This window comes from Phocoena sinus, chromosome 2 (assembly GCF_008692025.1).
Source record: "Phocoena sinus isolate mPhoSin1 chromosome 2, mPhoSin1.pri, whole genome shotgun sequence".
Lineage (NCBI taxonomy): Eukaryota > Metazoa > Chordata > Mammalia > Artiodactyla > Phocoenidae > Phocoena > Phocoena sinus.
In genome coordinates, this window is record NC_045764.1 from 142,099,637 (window position 1) to 142,117,676 (window position 18,040).

Below are 18,040 nucleotides of genomic sequence, written 5' to 3' on the forward strand. Positions count from 1 at the left end.
TTCTCCCTTTTATTCTGAGTCGTGTGGGTGACAGGCTCTTGGTGCTCCAGCCAGGCGTCAGGGCTGTGCCTGTGAGGTGGGAGAGCCAAGTTCAGGACACTGGTCCACATGAGACCTCCCAGGTCCACATAATATCAAACGGCGAAAGCTCTCCCAGAGATCTCCATCTCAACGCCAAGACCGAGCTCCACTCAACGACCAGCAGGCTCCAGTGCTGCACACCCTGTGCCAAACAACTACCAGGACAGGAACACAGCCCCACCCATTAGCAGAGAGGCTGCCTAAAATCATACTAAGTTCACAGACATCCCAAAACACACAACCAGATGTGGACCTGCCCACCAGAAAGACAAGATCCAGCCTCATCCACCAGAACACAGGCACTAGTCCCCTCCACCAGGCAGCCTACACAACCCACTGAACCAACCTTAGCCCCTGCGGACACCAAAAACAATGGAAACTACGAACCTGCAGCCTGTGAAAAGGAGACCCCAAACACAGTAAGTTGAGCAAAATGTGAAACACACAGCAGATGAAGGCACAAGGTAAAAACCCACCCGACCTAACAAATGAAGAGGAAATAGGCATAGACTATGAAAAAGAATTCAGAAAAAGAATTCAGAATAATGATAGTAAAGATGATCCACAATCTTGGAAATAGAATGGAGAAAATACAAGAAACGTTTAACAAGGACCTAGAAGAGCTAAAGAGCAAACAAACTGTGATAAACAACACAATATATGAAATTAAAAATTCTCTAGAAGGGATCAATAGCAGAATAACTGAGGGAGAATAACGGATAAGTGATCTGGAAGACAAAATAGTGGAAATAACTACTGCAGAGCAGAATAAAGAAAATAAATGAAAAGAATTGAGGACAGTCTCAGAGACCTCTGGGACAACATTAAATGCACCAACATTCAAACTATAGGGGTCCCAGAAGAAGAAGAAGAGAAAAAGAAAGGGACTGAGAAAATATTTGTAGAGATTATAGTTGAAAACTTCCCTAATATTGGAAAGGAAATAGTTAATCAAGTCCAGGAAGCACAGAGAGTCCCATACAGGATAAATTCAAAGAGAAACATGCCAAGACACATATTATTCAAACTATCAAAACTTAAATACAAAGAAAAAATATTGAAAGCAGCAAGGGGAAAACAACAAATAACATACAAGGGAATCCCTGTAAGGTTAACAGCTGATCTTTCAGCAGAAACTCTGCAAGCCAGAAGGGAGTGGCAGGACATACTTAAAGTGATTAAGAGGCAAAACCTACAACCAAGATTACTCTACCCAACAAGGATCTCATTCACATTCGACAGAGAAATTATTAAAACCTTTACAGACAAGCAAAATTTAAGAGAATCCAGCACCACAAAACCAGCTTTACAACAAATGCTAAAGGAACTTCTCTATGCAGGAAACACAAGAGAAGGAAAAGACCTACAATAACAAACCCAAAACAATTAAGAAAATGGTAACAGGAATATACATATCCATAATTACCTTAAATGTAAATGGAGTAAATGCTCCAACCAAAAGACATAGACTGGCTGAATGGATACAAAACAAGACCCGTATTATATGCTGTCTACAAGAGACCGACTTCAGACCTAGGGACACATACAGACAAAGTAAGGGGATGGAGAAAGATATTACATGCAAATGGAAATCAAAAGAAAGGGGAGTATAATTCTCATATCAGACAAAATAAATTTTAAAACAAATACTATTACAAGAGACAAAGAAGGACACTACATAATGATCAAGGGTACAATCCAAGAAGAAGATATAACAATTGTAAACATTTATGCACCCATCATAGGAGCACCTCAATACATAAGGCAAATACTAACAGCTGTAAAAGGGGAAATTGACAGTAACACAATCATCGTAGCGGACTTTAACACCCTACTTTCACCAATGGACAGACCATCCAAAATGAAAATAAATAAGGAAACACAAGCTTTAAATGACACATTAAACAAGATGGACTTAATTGAAATTTATGGGACATTCCATCCTAAAACAACACAATACACTTTCTTCTCAAGTGCTCATGGAATCTCCTCCGGGATAGATCGTATCTTGGGTCACAAATCAAGCCTTGGTAAATTTAAGAAAATTGAAATTGTATCAGGTATCTTTTCAGACCATAATGCTATGAGACTATATATCAATTGCAGGAAAAAATCTGTAACAAAATACAAACATATGGAGGCTAACCAATACACTACTTAATAACGAAGAAATCAAAGAGGAAATCAAAAAATGCCTAGAAACAAATGACAGTGAAAACACGATGACCCAAAACCTATGGGATGCAGCAAAAGCAGTTCTAAGAGTGAAGTTTATTTTTTACTTTTTTTTTTTTTTTTTTTTTTTTTGCAGTACTTGGGCCTCTCACTGTTTTGGCCTCTCCTGTTGCGGAGCACAGGCTCCAGACACGCAGGCTCAGCGGCCATGGCTCACAGGCCCAGTCACTCCGCGGCATGTGTGATCTTCCCGGACCGGGACACGAACCCGTGTCCCCTGCATCAGCAGGCGGACTCTCAACCACTGCGCCACCGGGGAAGCCCAAGAGTGAAGTTTAGAGCAATACAATCCTACATTAAGAAACAAGAACCATTTCCACTAAGATCAGGAACAAGACAAGGTTGCTCACTCTCACCACTGTTACTCAACATAGTTTTGGAAGTTTTAACCACAGCAATCAGAGGAGAAAAAGAAATAAAGGGAATCCAAATTGGCAAAGAAGAAGTAAAGCTGTCACTGTTTGCAGATGACATGATACTATACATAGAGAATCCTAGAGATGCTACCAGAAAACTACTAGAGCTCATCAGTGAATTTAGTAAAGTAGCAGGATACAAAATTAATGCAGAAATCTCTTGCATTCCTATACACTAATGATGAAAAATCTGAAAGTGAAATTAAGGAAACACTCCCATTTACCATTGCAACAAAAAGAATAAAATATCTAGTAATAAACCTACCTAAGGAGACAAAAGACCTGTATGCAGAAAATTATAAGACACTGATGAAAGAAATTAAAGATGATACAAATAGATGGAGAGATATACCATGTTCTTGGATTGGAAGAATCAACATTGTGAAAATGACTCTACTACCCAAAGCAATCTACAGATTCAATGCAACCCCTATCAAACTACCACTGGCATTTTTCACAGAACTAGAACAAAAAATTTCACAATTTGTATGGAAACACAAAAGACCCCGAATAGCCAAAGCAATCTTGAGAAAGAAAACAGAGCTGGAGGAATCAGGCTCCCTGACTTCAGACTATACTACAAAGCTACAGTAATGAAGGCAGTATGGTACTGGCACAAAAACAGAAATATAGATCAATGGAACAGGATAGAAAGCCCAGAGATAAAGCCACGCACATATGGTCACCTTATCTTTGATAAAGGAGGCAAGAATATACAGTGGAGAAAGGACAGCCTCTTCAATAAGTGGTGCTGGGAAAACTGGACAGCTACATGTAAAAGAATGAAGTTAGAACACTCCCTAATACCATACACAAAGATAAACTCAAAATGGATTAAAGACCTAAATGTAAGGCCAGACACTATTAAACTCTTAGAGGAAAACATAAGCAGAACACTCTATGACATAAATCACAGCAAGATCCTTTTTGACCCACCTCCTAGAGAAATGGAAGTAAAAACAAAAATAAACAAATGGGACCTAATGAAACTTAAAGGCTTTTGCACAACAAAGGAAAGCATAAAGAACACGAAAAGACAACCGTCAGAATGGGAAAAAATATTTGCAAATGAAGCAACTGACAAAGGATTAATCTCCAATATTTACAAGCAGCTCACGCAGCTCAATATCAAAAAAAACAAACAACCCAATACAAAAATGGGCAGAAGACCTAAAAAGACATTTCTCCAAAGAAGATATACAGGTTGCCAACAAACACATGAAAGAATGCTCAACATCACTAATCATTAAAGAAATGCAAATCAAAACTACAATGAGATATCATCTCACACCGGTCAGAATGGCATCATCAAAAAAATCTAGAAACAATAAATGCTGGAGAGGGTGTGGAGAAAAGGGAACCCTCTTGCACTGTTGGTGGGAATGTAAATTGATACAGCCACTATGGAGAACAGTATGGAGGTTCCTTAAACAACTAAAAATGGAACTACCATATGACCCAGCAATCCCACTACTGGGCAGATACCCTGAGAAAACCAGAGTTCAAAAAGAGTCATGTACCACAATGTTCATTGCAGCTCTATTTACAATAGCCAGGACATGGAAGCAACCTAAGTGTCCATCAACAGATGAATGGATAAAGAAGATGTGGCACATATATACAATGGAATATTACTCAGCCATAAAAAGAAAGGAAATTGAGTTATTTGTAGTGAGGTGGATGGACCTAGAGTCTGTCATACAGAGTGAAGTAAGTCAAAGAGAAAAACAAATACTATATGCTAACATATATGTATGGAATCTAATAGAGGAAAAAAAAAAAAAGGTCATGAAGAACCTAGGGGCAAGACGGGAATAAAGACGCAGACCTACTAGAGAATGGACTTGAGGATATGGGGATGGGGAAGGGTAAGCTGGGACAAAGTGAGAGAGTGGCATGGCCATATATACACTACGAAATGTGAAGTAGATAGTGGGAAGCAGCTGCATGGCGCAGGGAGATCAGCTCGGTGCTTTGTGACCACCTAGAGGGGTGGGATAGGGAGGGTGGGAGGTAGGGAGATACAAGAGGGAAGAGATATGGGGATATATGTATATGTATAACTGATTCACTTTGTTATAAGGCAGAAACTAACACACCATTGTAAAGCAATTATAGTCCAATAAAGATGTTTTAAAAAATAAATGATGGGAGCATATGTATATGTATAGCTGATTCACTTTGTTATAAAGCAGAAACTAACACACCATTGTAAAGCAATTATACCCCAATAAAGATGTTAAAAAAATAAATAAATAAATGAATGAATAAATAAATAAATAAATAAATAAATAAAAAGAGGTAAGGGAGGCCATATTGTCTGGGGCCTTTTAGGTCAAATTAGTAACTTTGGGTTTGACTGATTGAGATGAAGAGTCAGTTCAATAAGAGCAAAGGAGTAACATCATTTGACTGATATTTTGACAGGATCTGGCTGCTACACTGAGAATAGACTGTAGACGTTGGCAAGGGTGGAAGCAGGGAGACCTGTTCAGAGGTTACTGTAACAATTCAGGTGAGAAAAGTGTTGGCTCAGTTGGTAGCAATGCCAGTGGTGATACTTGTTCAGAGCTTGGCGAAATGTTTGCTGATGGGTTGGTAGGGAGTGTCAGAGAAAGAGAGGAGTCTTGCTTTTTACTTTTCTTTGTTGGTAAATGCAAGTCATAGCTTTTGTTTAATGTAATATAAATGAAACCATCTGCACCAGCGGTCAGTATACTGGGTATTTTAGTTTACTTTGCAGGAAATTGAGCATGTTGTAATTGAAACTACTACGCAGGATGGGAAAGTATCTTAACAATCATTTTATTAATTTAGAGGAAGAATTGTCAAATTATAGCCTCAGGACCAAATCTGGCTCATAGCCTGGTTTTGTGAATAAAGTTTTATTGGAAGACACACGCAATTTTTTTTTTTTTTTACATCTTGTCTATGGCAGCTTTCCTGCTACAAGAGCAACAGAGGCCCACAAAGCATAGAATATTTACTGTCTGGCCCTTTATTGAAAAAAGTTTGCTGACCCTTGGTTTCGACCATTGTGTAAGAGTTGTGCCAAAATTTTCCTCTGATCTTTTTCCAAGTATGAAGAAGAAATTTAAGAGGGGACAGGAGGTGACAGTAGAGAGAACAAAAAGGTAATATTCAAATGCTGTCACCAATGTATTTCTCTCCCTTATGTTAGTCTACCTATTTCTTTGCTATGGGTATCCAGTTTCCCCTGATCTCTGACGTGCTCTGTGTTGGGATTTAAGTGCACATAATTGGCCTGGGGTGGGGGGGGCGGGGCTGGGGCGTATGTTCTTCTCAACAGTAAAGATTCACTATAGGAATGAATCTCGGCTGCTAGAGACTACACTGTTGAATTTCACAGTCTTGATAGAAAATAAAAAATGAGTACCAGCATCAGTGTGATTGAGCATCAATCTTTATGAAGAATTTGACTCTCTTCTTATGACTTTGTGTAATCCTGTGATGAAATACAAATAAGTTAGACCCACAATGTTGTTTGCTTTTTATAGGTCTATAATGACGGATTTATACTACCTCAGTCAAACAGATGGAGCAGGTGATTGGCGGGAAAAAGAGGCCAAAGATCTGACAGAGCTGGTCCAGCGGAGAATAACATATCTTCAGGTAAGAAGGTTAGGTTAAGAAATTAACTTGAGTGAAAAAAAGGAGAATCATAATAAAACTAAAAGTAAGAGTTGCTGTTGGTTTTTAGTCTTCCTAGCCCTCACCTTTTGAAAGTATTTGTTCGCTCATTTTACCTATTTATTCGAAAAGACTGTATGTTACTTCTTGAGTGGAATACAAAGATAGCTAAAAGAAGGTCCCTGCCCTAAAGGGGACTACTTCTGACACACGGACATACAAAAACTACAGTGCAAAATAGGAAGTGCTGCATTTATGTGAGAGATTAGATGAAATGCTCATTGGAGGAACCTGTCAGGGATAGCTATGTGGAAAAGGTATTATTTGAACTGAGCTGTAAAGGATAATTAGGTAGGATTTACACACCCAGAAATGGAGAAGAGCATACTAGCTGGAGCATATGATGTAAGTAATGGTCCATACCTGGGAAAGAACAGTACAGGAACCCAATGAGAAATAGAATATTTTAGTTTGTCTGGAGTTTTGGTTGTGTGAAAAGGAGGGTTGGAAAAGGTAGGTTTGGGAGCCAGATTGCAGAGGTCCTTGGGTACAGGTTAAGCTTTATAGCTAAGCTTTATAGCAGTAAATGGTTGCTGAACGCTTTTATTTATTGTATAAACATCATTATAACAACAAATGGGAAATATAAATCAAGGGTAAACTCCAAGTCCCAGGCCCTTTAAAATATATTCTCTTTATTTTGTGTGTGTGTTCTCTTCTAGCTCTTATTAATATGCTTACCCAGTGTTACACATTTGTAAGGATAGTATTGATTTACTTTTGAATTTTGTTTTTTGCTTAATACGCCGTAAGCTTTTTTCTATTCTGGAATCACAACCTGCTTTTGAAAGATTTTTATACAAAGAGTGGCATGATGAGAGTGCTGCTTTAGTGATATTAATCTGAAAAGTAGTATTTTGCTTGAATTGGATTCATTGTAAGAGACTAGAAGCAAGGAGAGCGTTTAGGATATGAGGACCATACTGAAGCTGAGAAACACTGAGGTGTGTGGCAGTTTGCACTGGAAGTGAAGAGACAAATTTGAGAGAGTTTGGGAAGATCGAATTGATAGGCCTATCCAAGTAGCCGAAGGGGCTGGAATGAATGGGGTAATGTGTCATTAACTGAAAAGAAACTTAAATCAGGGGAAAACAATGTATTCGTAAATAGAATTTAACACTCCAAATGCTTGAAGTTGAAATGATCGTGCTCATCCTTTTCTAGTACTATTGATGGTATATATACTTGCTGTGTATAATCACTCTGTTTTCCTTTTAAGGTTAAGGTGCTTTATAAAAGCAAAATAATAGCCAGTGACTTTATTCTGTATATTTTAAGATGCACATTTTCCTGTACTTAAATAGGAAAAAGCAGAAAATCAGGTGTTTCAAGAGTTCGTTAAAGACGAAACTGTTATTGGCATGATGTCTTGGTCTCATACCCCCGTGGCCATTCATCAGAGGTGTCTGTAGAATGAGAAACACTTGCCTCCTGTAGGGAAGAGGTAATTATCTCCTATCAACTAGAACCTCATTCAATGAACTGTAAACAGCTGGTGGCTCAGAACGATCATCCTCATTTGAAATGGAAATAACTCTGGTTTCTGAGTTTCTTCCATTTCCACATATTCATTAAATTTTCACACCACAAAAGTTATATTTAAACTACGATTTGGCCATAGTTTAGCACCACCCCCAACCCGCCAGTAACAAGTACCTGCCACTTGCTTTAGTTTCTTTTTTCCTCTTGGTTTCTGAGTGGCCAAGTGTTTTCACCAGTAGTGTGAATTTCATCTTCTATGTGCTGATTTCTGTGGTTCTGTTTTAGAGAATTTCACTTGTAAATCATGCTAATGATTTAAAACTATATTGGCTTTTTAAATCTTTCAGACTTACAGTAAAACATTGTTTCACATGGACCTTAACTTCAGTTTCAAATATTAATTAAGAAATGCTTACTTTCATGCTTTTCTCTTTTTTTATTGGAAAAGAAAATGCAATTTTTAATATTAAAGGAGATGGGGAAAATCTCAATAGGAAAAGCCATATTTTAGAAAAAGTATTTTTCTTTAAATGTTCAATGTATTTACAATCATTTTTTCCATTTTTGAGGTTAAGAACTGTATTTGTAACATATGATTTTTCAGAGATGAAAGGTGCCAGTCACTCACTCTTCAACTTCTCCGGATGGAGGTGAATAAGGGTCCTTTCACCCATTCCAACAAAATTAAAAATGTGTATTTGTAAGGAATGCTTTCTGACTTGAATTTTTATTCCTTTAAAAAGAATGATTTGTCACTGGTTTAACTAATTGGATTAGAGAGTTTAACAAGAAGAGTTGAGCTATTTATACAGATTTTTTTAGAATGATTACATTTTTCCGTTACATGTTTTATTGATATTCAAATCTACTGGTGTTTCCATACCTTTACTTTCAGTGAAATACTACTGTAAAAAGACTATTTAAGCAACTTAGATTCTGAAAGACTTCAACGGGGCTTAGAAAATAAATAGTATACTAGGAAATAAAGCTAAAAAGGGGGATAAAGGAGAAAATCTTTGACTTTTGGTACCTGTATTCAAAATAAAAATAAGCACTTCATATAACTTACTGATGGAGATTTTAGAAGGCTCTCCTTATTTAGCCATCAGCCAGCTGTTATATAAAGATGGTAATAATTTGTATCTAAGTAGAAAATAATAGGGAAAAGATATAATAAAAGCAAATATTTTTAACATTTTTAATCTCTTTGGGAGATTTTAGTCATTTAAATACCTTATTGTATTCTTGATAAATAATTCAGATAATTTTATAATTTACTTTCAGTTGGTTTGTATAGTTGAAAACATTTTCAGTTTTACTAGATTTTTACTTATACTCATGAAACTTATTGTCACTTCTCATTATCACCAACAAGCATTTTTTAGAAACGCTGATTTGTTTAAGGTATAATGCAAGACCTAGTACAAAGAAAAAAGCCTAGATTAAACCCTTGTCACCTGCTATATAAAAATTAATTAATTAAATTTTTAAAAAAGAAGGTTGATTTCCAGAAGGGAGGAAAAAAAACCCTTGTCTTAATCCATAATAAGCGTCCTTTAAATCTAAGCCTTTCTTTCTGTGGTTATCCAGTCCTTTGAACTGAGCAAATATCATTATGTCTCCTGAAAATCCTGCTTGATTTACAATCATATAGTACAGTTAAGTTTGGTCTCAATTTTAGATGTCCATTCATTTATTATCATATACCTTGGTTTTACTTGGGAGAAGCAATTTCACAAGATACTGGAAAATAAAAAGGAACTAGGGCAACTGGACTTCAGTGGGACAAAGCTCTGTGGTTGTCTTAATTAAGACTATTTTCTCTTCAGAGTTGAAGGCCCTATGGCATGGTATAAAAAGACTAAAATGAGTAAAAGATTATAATAATCTTACTGAAGACAACCCCAGGTATACTATTAGGCTCAAGTAGAATGGACCAAGTAATTCTCTTAAGGTCTTAATCTTTTATATGTTTATTTGAAAAGTTCTTCAGCCATAAAGTGAACGTGAAATACTGTTAAGTCTAAATAGACCACAAAAAGGATACTTGTTCATATATGAGAGCTGAAACAAGCAGGTAGAGTGGCACCTTGTTTGACCTCAGCTGAGAACTTGTGCTTCAGGAGGCTCCCAGTTTTCACTGTGTTGCACGTGTTCACAAGTGACCTGAAAGCACCTCAAGTATTGATTTTGAGGTTACAAATAAATTTTAGCTAGTAGGCAGTTCGGGAATCCATGGATAGTGAGGATCAACTATTTATAATGAAAAAAATCCCAACAAATTATAGATTTTATGACGTTGACAAATACCACAAACACAAAACTCCAGAAGAATAAAAATTTTTATTAACTGCCTGACACTATAATATTGTTTCCCCACATTTCTTGGCTGCGTACTCTTTGATTACAATTTGTAATATTTTCTATAAGGTGAATTGACGGTGATTTTGTAATATTTTTTATAAAGGAAAAGGGAAGATTAAATCAGATTTTTCTGTAGCATGGTTGATCAAAAAAGTTTTTTAATTATTAATATTTGTGATACATAACATTTGCAACTTCACATACAGACATATGTTGTGTTTATAGTACTGCTATAAGCTTGTGCCCTGCATACAAAGGAATTCATATAAATTCTGTTTCATGTGATGCTCATCAAAAAAAAGTATGCGACATATAATTGTTTTATGCTGCATTTTAAATTGTATACGCTACATTTTTGAGGTTATTAATGAGAGAAGAAAACTTTTGTGTTGACTAGGCATCACTGAGAACTGACTCCACTTCTCTTATTACCTGATACTTCTCATCCTGGGCACCATGGGGCACGTTCACGTCACAGTGCAACCTCTTGCCCTGTACCTATGTTTATGTCACAAAAATAACTGTGCACAAAAGCAACCGTGAACCACATACATGTATCCCTCTAACTCTAAACTAAGTGAATCCCCAGCTTAATTTTCCCATAAGAGGACCCCAGAAATGTTGAAGGCCACTTCATTTCCACCCAATACCGACACCAACGCTGGGAAAGTGAAGTGGATGGGAGGGAGTTTCAAGTGGAAAGAGACATCTATTTTAACTCATTGTAGACAAATTGTGCAAAATTTGACCAGGTGAACACGCTACACAGGTCCCCCTCCTCCCAGGGCCTTTGAAGGGACCTGTGTAAATGAGCGTCCCTGAAGCATACTGTTACCGAGTCCAAGCTCGCTCTGCTCACTGCACAACAGACAAGTGAGCCAGAGACAAGGAATATGACTTTATTCGGAAAGCCCGAGAAGATGGCAGACTAGTGTCTCCGGAAAACTATCTTATCGGAGTCTGGTTGCCAGTTTCTTTTATAGAATCAGAGAGGTAGATGCGGTGAGGAAGTAAAGGAAAAGGGCCATTTGTGGGCTTCCCTGGTGGCGCAGTGGTTGAGAGTCCGCCTGCCGATGCAGGGGATGCGGGTTCATGCCCCGGTCCGGGAAGATCACACATGCCGCGGAGCAGCTGGGCCCGTGAGCCATGGCCGCTGAGCCTGCGCGTCTGGAACCTGTGCTCCGTAACGGGAGAGGCCCCAACAGTGAGAGGCCCGTGTACCAAAAAAAAAAAAGGCCCATTTTACTTGCAAAACATCTCCTGACCAGCCTCGGTGAGGGGATGTGTTAGTTTCCTTTCTTGCAGCCATTCACAGGTGGACAGGGTCAGATTGTCTCCCGGTAAGTTGAACAGCAGAGGGGCAGTGTTCCCTGAGGCAGCCCATTATGTATTATTATAATAACAAAAGCAAAGGTTAAAGTCAAAGAAACAGATCCAACGGAGTCCATTTAGCTATTTCCTGTTACAATACATCTCAGTAAATCCACTCTGCCCACAAGAAAGCTCTTCTCCTTGAAGTAGGAGGGAACCTGAAGTCCCTTTAGGGGGTTCTCAGTCCTGCTCCTGAGACATAAGATTACCCAAGAACACTAAGGGTAAGAAGCCTGAAATAGAGAAAGACATTGCAAAATTAGATGAAAAGTGATAGATGCTGACTGTTAAGATTGGGTGGATTCTGTCTCAAGTACATAGATACAATAAAGACTACGTTGCCTCCAGTTAAAATTTTGCTTTAATTTGATATTGGAACAGCAGCTTTCCATTAAAGAGTGCTGACCTCTGACTAGGACTTTCACTTTCACTCTCCAGCACTCCCTGGAGTATGCAGCACTTTCTCAAATTGACCATCTTATAATTATCAGCCTCTGTTAACTGACTGCCTACAACTTTTGCGAAAGGCAGCTGTGCTGTAGGTGTGAGTCCTGGTTACTGTAGACCAAAACTGAGTGGCCTATCCCCCTGACTTTTTCTGTTCAGTACGCCTCACTACACCTTCTGCTCCCTCCCCGTAATTGCTTAGCTCAGGATAGAGTATTGACTAAGGATCTAAGATCAAATAAGTCATAAGTAGGGCTCAGTGATGTCATAAAAGCATACAACTACATGCCTGTGCAGTTAATTATAATATATAGAGATATGCTCTGATCCTAGAAAATGGGCATGATAGTTCGCACACATCCATTATGGTACTGTGATAGCCTTTCTAAAAGAGCTTGGATGTTTGAGTGCTTGGATGTTTTATGTGGAATGCGATCATAAATCTGACCTACCTAAACCAAAAATGCCAGTTGTGATAAATATCAGGGGGTGGTGTATGTGACTTGCATAGCTCACATCACTTCGAAAACCCATCTGAGAAAGGTTGGCACTGATTCTTGTTTCTCTATGGAAAATTGAGGCATTCAAGTCATTACATTGGTGTTATACTGGGCTCAAGGTTTGGGTCAGTCATTTTGAAAATAGATGGTAAAACATCTAGATATCTCAAGGTCTCATTAAAGACCTTAAATTGGGAAGGCGCAAGGGAGCAGATATTTCTTCTTGTTCTTCTGGTGCATTAAAGGAAGTTATGAGGATGAAGAATGTTTGCAAGCTGCCATTTCTAAGCACTTTCTGTATCGCTAGGTATTATGCAAAGTAACTCTCATGAGGCAGGTGTTGTTATACTCAGTAAGCAGAATAAATTGAGGATTAGAGAGGTTTGTATGACTTGCCTAGTAAATGGCAGAGGGAAGAGGAAGAGTCTTAACTCCAAGTCTTTATATTCACCATTTAAGAAGTAGTTTGAAGAGCCAGTGTTTGTTTTTTCTTGGTGGTTTGTTGAAGGTGACTGACTGGGTATAAGCTTCAGGGCTGCTTGTAATATTGGCCCGTGAAGCCACATCCTCTTTTGCATTTACCCATCACTAACAAATGGGACCTTGCTACAGAAACCTTGACAATTAGATTTCTCATGTACTTAGTTAATAAATGTTTTGCGCTGGTCTCAGCCTATTAGAAAGCAGTGTTGTGGTTGGACTGGCCCTTGTGGTTCTTACTATGATTGCAAGACACCCATTAGCAATAATCATCAGGAAACTGAAATACATAAAGATTTATTACTTACACGACCTGGGAATTACATAGCACACCTGGAGCCACACAGCCAGGGTGTGTGTGTGTGTGTGTGTGGAGGAGAGAACGTGTGGGCTCGGGGTTCTGATTTTTAGGGCCTTCAGGAGTTCACTCTTTATTGGCAAATATAAAACAAAAGAGCAGGAATTTAAAGCAAGGGGAAGGGAAAAAACAAGTGGCCCAAATGGTCAGTTACTGAAATCAACGGAGATCTCTAAAACAAAGGAGCCTCAGTGGGGGGGGGGGGGGGGGGGGGCCACTGTGGGTCTTTAGCTAGTCCTGAGGCTGCATTGTATTAATTGGAAATACCCCTCTTTGAATTGGATGCTTTAGCAGTCAAAGCTGAAGACAGGTACTTGCCTTTTATGGAAAGAAAAGCTAACTGTCAGGGTTTACATTAAAATAGAGAAAAGTGAGGTATAACTTTTAAATAGCTAAATGAGTAGGACCCTAAAATGTGAAGTTTCCAGACATGGATTCTGCCTCTGTGTGTGTGTGTGTGTGTGTGTGTGTGTGTTTTCCACTTAAGATGATTTTCTTCGTCATTATCATTATAAGAGATTACCAGTTGTGCAAATACACAGAAATTTGCAAAAGTCAGTAGAGAATATAAATTTCTTTTTTCAGGAATGAACAAATCTGAAGAAAATAGGAGGCTGGTAATATGGAAATCCTATGGAAAGTGGCATTATTGTCTTTAATCATAACAGTTGTCATGAGAGGTGATTTTCTCCCTGGATTATAAAAAGTTTAATTCAGGTGTGGTAGAATATAGAATTATGTGCTAAGTAGATTAAAACTCAGAGGTGTGAGTAGAAAGCCTGATTATTTCACAGAAGAAACGTTAAACATATCCTGACCTGCCCATTATATCTATCATGCATCTTTCTTTCCAGCTGGTAAAAAATGAATATCAGTTGTTCCCATCCAGTTTTCAGTTTTGTTCTATATGTAGTAGAACAAATCCTTTAATATTCCAAGTATATTTATGGACTAGTGTTACCAAACCAAACTTGGGTCTGCTCACCTGATACACAGCAAAGCCAAACTAGTGATGCTGGGTTGTGGTGAAAGAAAGTACAGCATTTATTGCAGGGTGCCAAGCAGTGTGTGAATGGGTAGCTCGTGCTCAAAAAACCTGAACCCTCCAATGGCTTTCTGGGGAGGGTTTTTAAAGGCAACATTTGGGGTGATGGTTGCAGCTTGTGGACTTTCTTGTGATTGGTTGGTGTTGAGGTTTCAGGAATCTCAATCATCAATCTTCCTGGTTCCAACTAGTCTGGAGTCTGTGTGCTTGTAGTCACCATCTACCACCTGGGTGAGGGTCTTAGATTTTGCAGAACAACTCAAAGATATGCATCAGATTGTTATGTATATATCTCTTCAGGAGGAACTATGGCTCTGTTTTACAATCATTACTTTTCTTGCTGCTTTGTTTCTGCTTTTCCTCACTTCCCTAATTAGTAACTGTTTTGAGTCTGCTCTTTGGAACTTGGAAGACCTAGGAGACTAAAACCTTTTTATACAAACGAGAAATGGGGGGCTAAGAGGGTTGTTAGTACTGGGGAGGGCCCCACAGGGTCCTGCTCAGTTTCAGTTCCCCTTTTCTTTGATACTCCTCAATCCTGAGGGGGAACATGGGCAGGACAAAAAAGGAATACAGTTTTGGATAGAGAAGTTAATCATACACTGGGGGGGGGGGGAACTTGGTTTCAAGGGGACTCAGTTTCACTAGGTAAAACTAGTCAGAAAGATGAGTCTAGATTTTAGCAGCTCACACATCAGGAAATAATGCTGCTTGTTTAAATAGAAAGTAATGTGGGCATTGGAGAATCTCCTTCGGTTTATTGAGGGACTAAATCTATGTGACTCACAAATGATAAGAGGTCTCAGAAGTTTTCTCAAAGTAGTGTTACTGAGTCCAAGCTCACTCTGCCCACCGCATGACAGGCCAATAAATCGACAGACGAGGTGTTGAGGCAAGGAATATGACTTTATTCGGAAAGCCCGCAGACTGAGAAGATGGCGGACTAGGGTCCCCCAAAAAACCATCTTATAGGGGTCCGGATGCCAGTTTCTTCTATAGAATGAGAGAAGGAAGTAAAGTAAAAAAGGCAGAATAGAGAGGGAGAGGCAAGGAGGAAGTAAAGTAAAAAGGGCCACCAGTCTTTTTTTTTTTTTTTTTTTTGCAGTACGCGGGCCTCTCACTGTCGTGGCCTCTCCCGTTGCGGAGCACAGGCTACGGACGCGCAGGCTCAGCGGCCATGGCTCACGGGCACAGCCGCTCCGCGGCATGTGAGATCTTCCCGGACCAGGGCACGAACCCATGTCCCCTGCATCGGCAGGCGGACTCTCAACCACCGCGCCACCAGGGAAGCCCAGGCCACCACTCTTACAAAACATCTCCAGCCAGTCTCGGGCTGGGATGTGTTAATATCTTCTTTCTCACAGCCATTCACAGGTGGTCAGGGTTCCCTGAGGCAGGCCATTATGTATGATTATAATAATAAAAGCAACGAAAAGCAAAGGCGAAAGTCAAAGAAACAGATCCAACATGGAGTCAAAATTATCTCTTCCCTGTTACAGTAGAATACAGAATAGAACAAGATATAATTTCCTATATCCTTAGGGAGCATGTATTCCTACCCATCTTACCTGATTTTGGTTTTCCTTTTGCCACACAATTTTCACAGATTTTACTGGCTTAAACCAGAGGTCAGCAAATTACTGCGCTCCAGCCAAAACCACATCAACTGCTTTTGTAAATAAAGTTTTATTGGAACATAGCCATGCACATTTGTTTATGTATCATCTATGACTGCTTTCAGGCTACAGTGGCAAAGTTAAATAATTGTGCCAGAGAAAATGTGGCCTGCAAAGCCAAAGATATTTACTATGTGCTTCTTCACAGGAAAAGCTTGCCAACTGTGGCCTAGACAATGATGGAAGTAATTCTTAAATATTTTTGCCTTCTATTTACCTTTATTTCTTCCTCTGATTCCTTCAATTATATATGAACTCTTGTCTGTATTTGAGATGTCAGCTCTGGGCATATCCCATTGTCAGCCACCTGCTGAAGCTCCTGTCCCAAGCAATTAGTTATTTTTCCCATTCATTAGATCATGGGACTGGATATGAACGGTCTGTAAGGATGCAGGAATATATACTCTCTGCTCTGTCACAAACTTTGGGCACTATCTGTTCACTTAAAATCATTATTAAGAGCACGGTGATCCTGTTAAGACATAGTAAGGAATAACGTTAATGATAGCGAAGGTTTCAAATGCAAAATGATGCCTGCTTAAATACTGGAACAAAATCTTGATTTATTCTGAATAATAATATCAGGGTCTACAAGAGGGGATTTGAAGCATCTGTGCTAATGAAATCAGTTTTTATTGTACTTTATCTTCAATTTCTTGCATGTTGGAGGTAGAGAGGGAATGAGGGTTAGTAACAGTTTTCCTTTAGTTCATAATTTTCTTCTGTTTTACTCTATTAAAGCTCTGCTGGTTTATTTGGGCTATTGTTGTCATGCTATCACAAGAGGCTCTAATAGCCAAAAAGATTAAGATGCAGATAGAAAAAGAAGCATCTAGAGATTTCAATATGGAGAAGTAGGGGGTCACTGAGTATATCTGAATGGATAGAGACAGGTCATTATTTTCACCATTGTTTGTTACTGTTTTCTCTCAACTATTTCATGTCTTTGCCATAACAATTGCACTTTTACTGCATTCTCTTTTTATTGTCATAACCACTGTTCATTATTAAACAAAATACATCACCTATACAAATTCAGTATTTTTATATATCTTCACACCGTTATTTCTTCTACCAAGCGGATGCATATCAGAGGCTATCTAGGATGCTTGGAAGAACTCTAATTAACCTTCTGACAATAGAATAGTCCTGTGGCTTTGGACGCTTCTCTTGCTCAGATCTACCTGAGGTTGGTGGGTTTTTGTCTGTTTGCTTGTTCGGAGGTTTTTTTGTTTGTTTATGTGCTTTATTTTGAATTTTGGTCTGAATCCTCTCCACCTGGAGTGATTAAAGGTGGCTGGACTTACTGGGTTTAGAAGTATGAGGGCTAGCAGAGCAGACCATATCTTGAAGCTGCAAGTATCATCAGAAATAAGGAGGGGTTGTTATAGTATGCCATGTGAGAGGATTGATTATATGTAAGGGGTTAGGGGCAGGATAGATACTATGTTTGGCTTTGCAACCAAAGACCTAGTGCCCTGCCTTTCCTATTTATATAATTCATGAAAAAGGAAATAAAGCTGAACCCTAAGAGAAAGCTTTTATGTATAAGGAAACCTTCCTGTGTTTAAAGCCTACATCCTATAGAGGCTTTGAATGATCTCTTCGTGTTCACTACTAGAGTTCTTTAATTCAAACAAATGTTATGTTTTCCTTTTACACAGGACGATACAGTGCCATATTATTTTCAAGTTTAAACTTGTTGAAAAAAATTAGTTTAACATTGTTTTATTGATTGATTGATTGATGGCTGCGTTGGGCCTTTGTTGCTGTGCGCTGGCTTTCTCTAGCTGCGGGAGGGGGGGCTACTCTTTGTTGCGGTGCACGGACTTCTCATTATGGTGACTTCTCTTGTTGCGGAGCATGGGCTCTAG

General features: G+C 38.8%; 1 protein-coding gene across 8 annotated transcripts in view; it reads left to right on the plus strand.

The window, feature by feature from the left end:
- Positions 1 to 18,040, plus strand: part of FUT8 (fucosyltransferase 8) — a 325,108-nt gene that overhangs the window by 232,577 nt on the left and 74,491 nt on the right. For all 8 annotated transcript variants that reach the window (XM_032622335.1, XM_032622331.1, XM_032622333.1 and 5 more), the window contains one exon: positions 6,251 to 6,365. In XM_032622335.1, the coding sequence (XP_032478226.1) occupies positions 6,251 to 6,365 (115 nt within the window). The remainder of the gene's footprint in view (positions 1 to 6,250; positions 6,366 to 18,040) is intronic.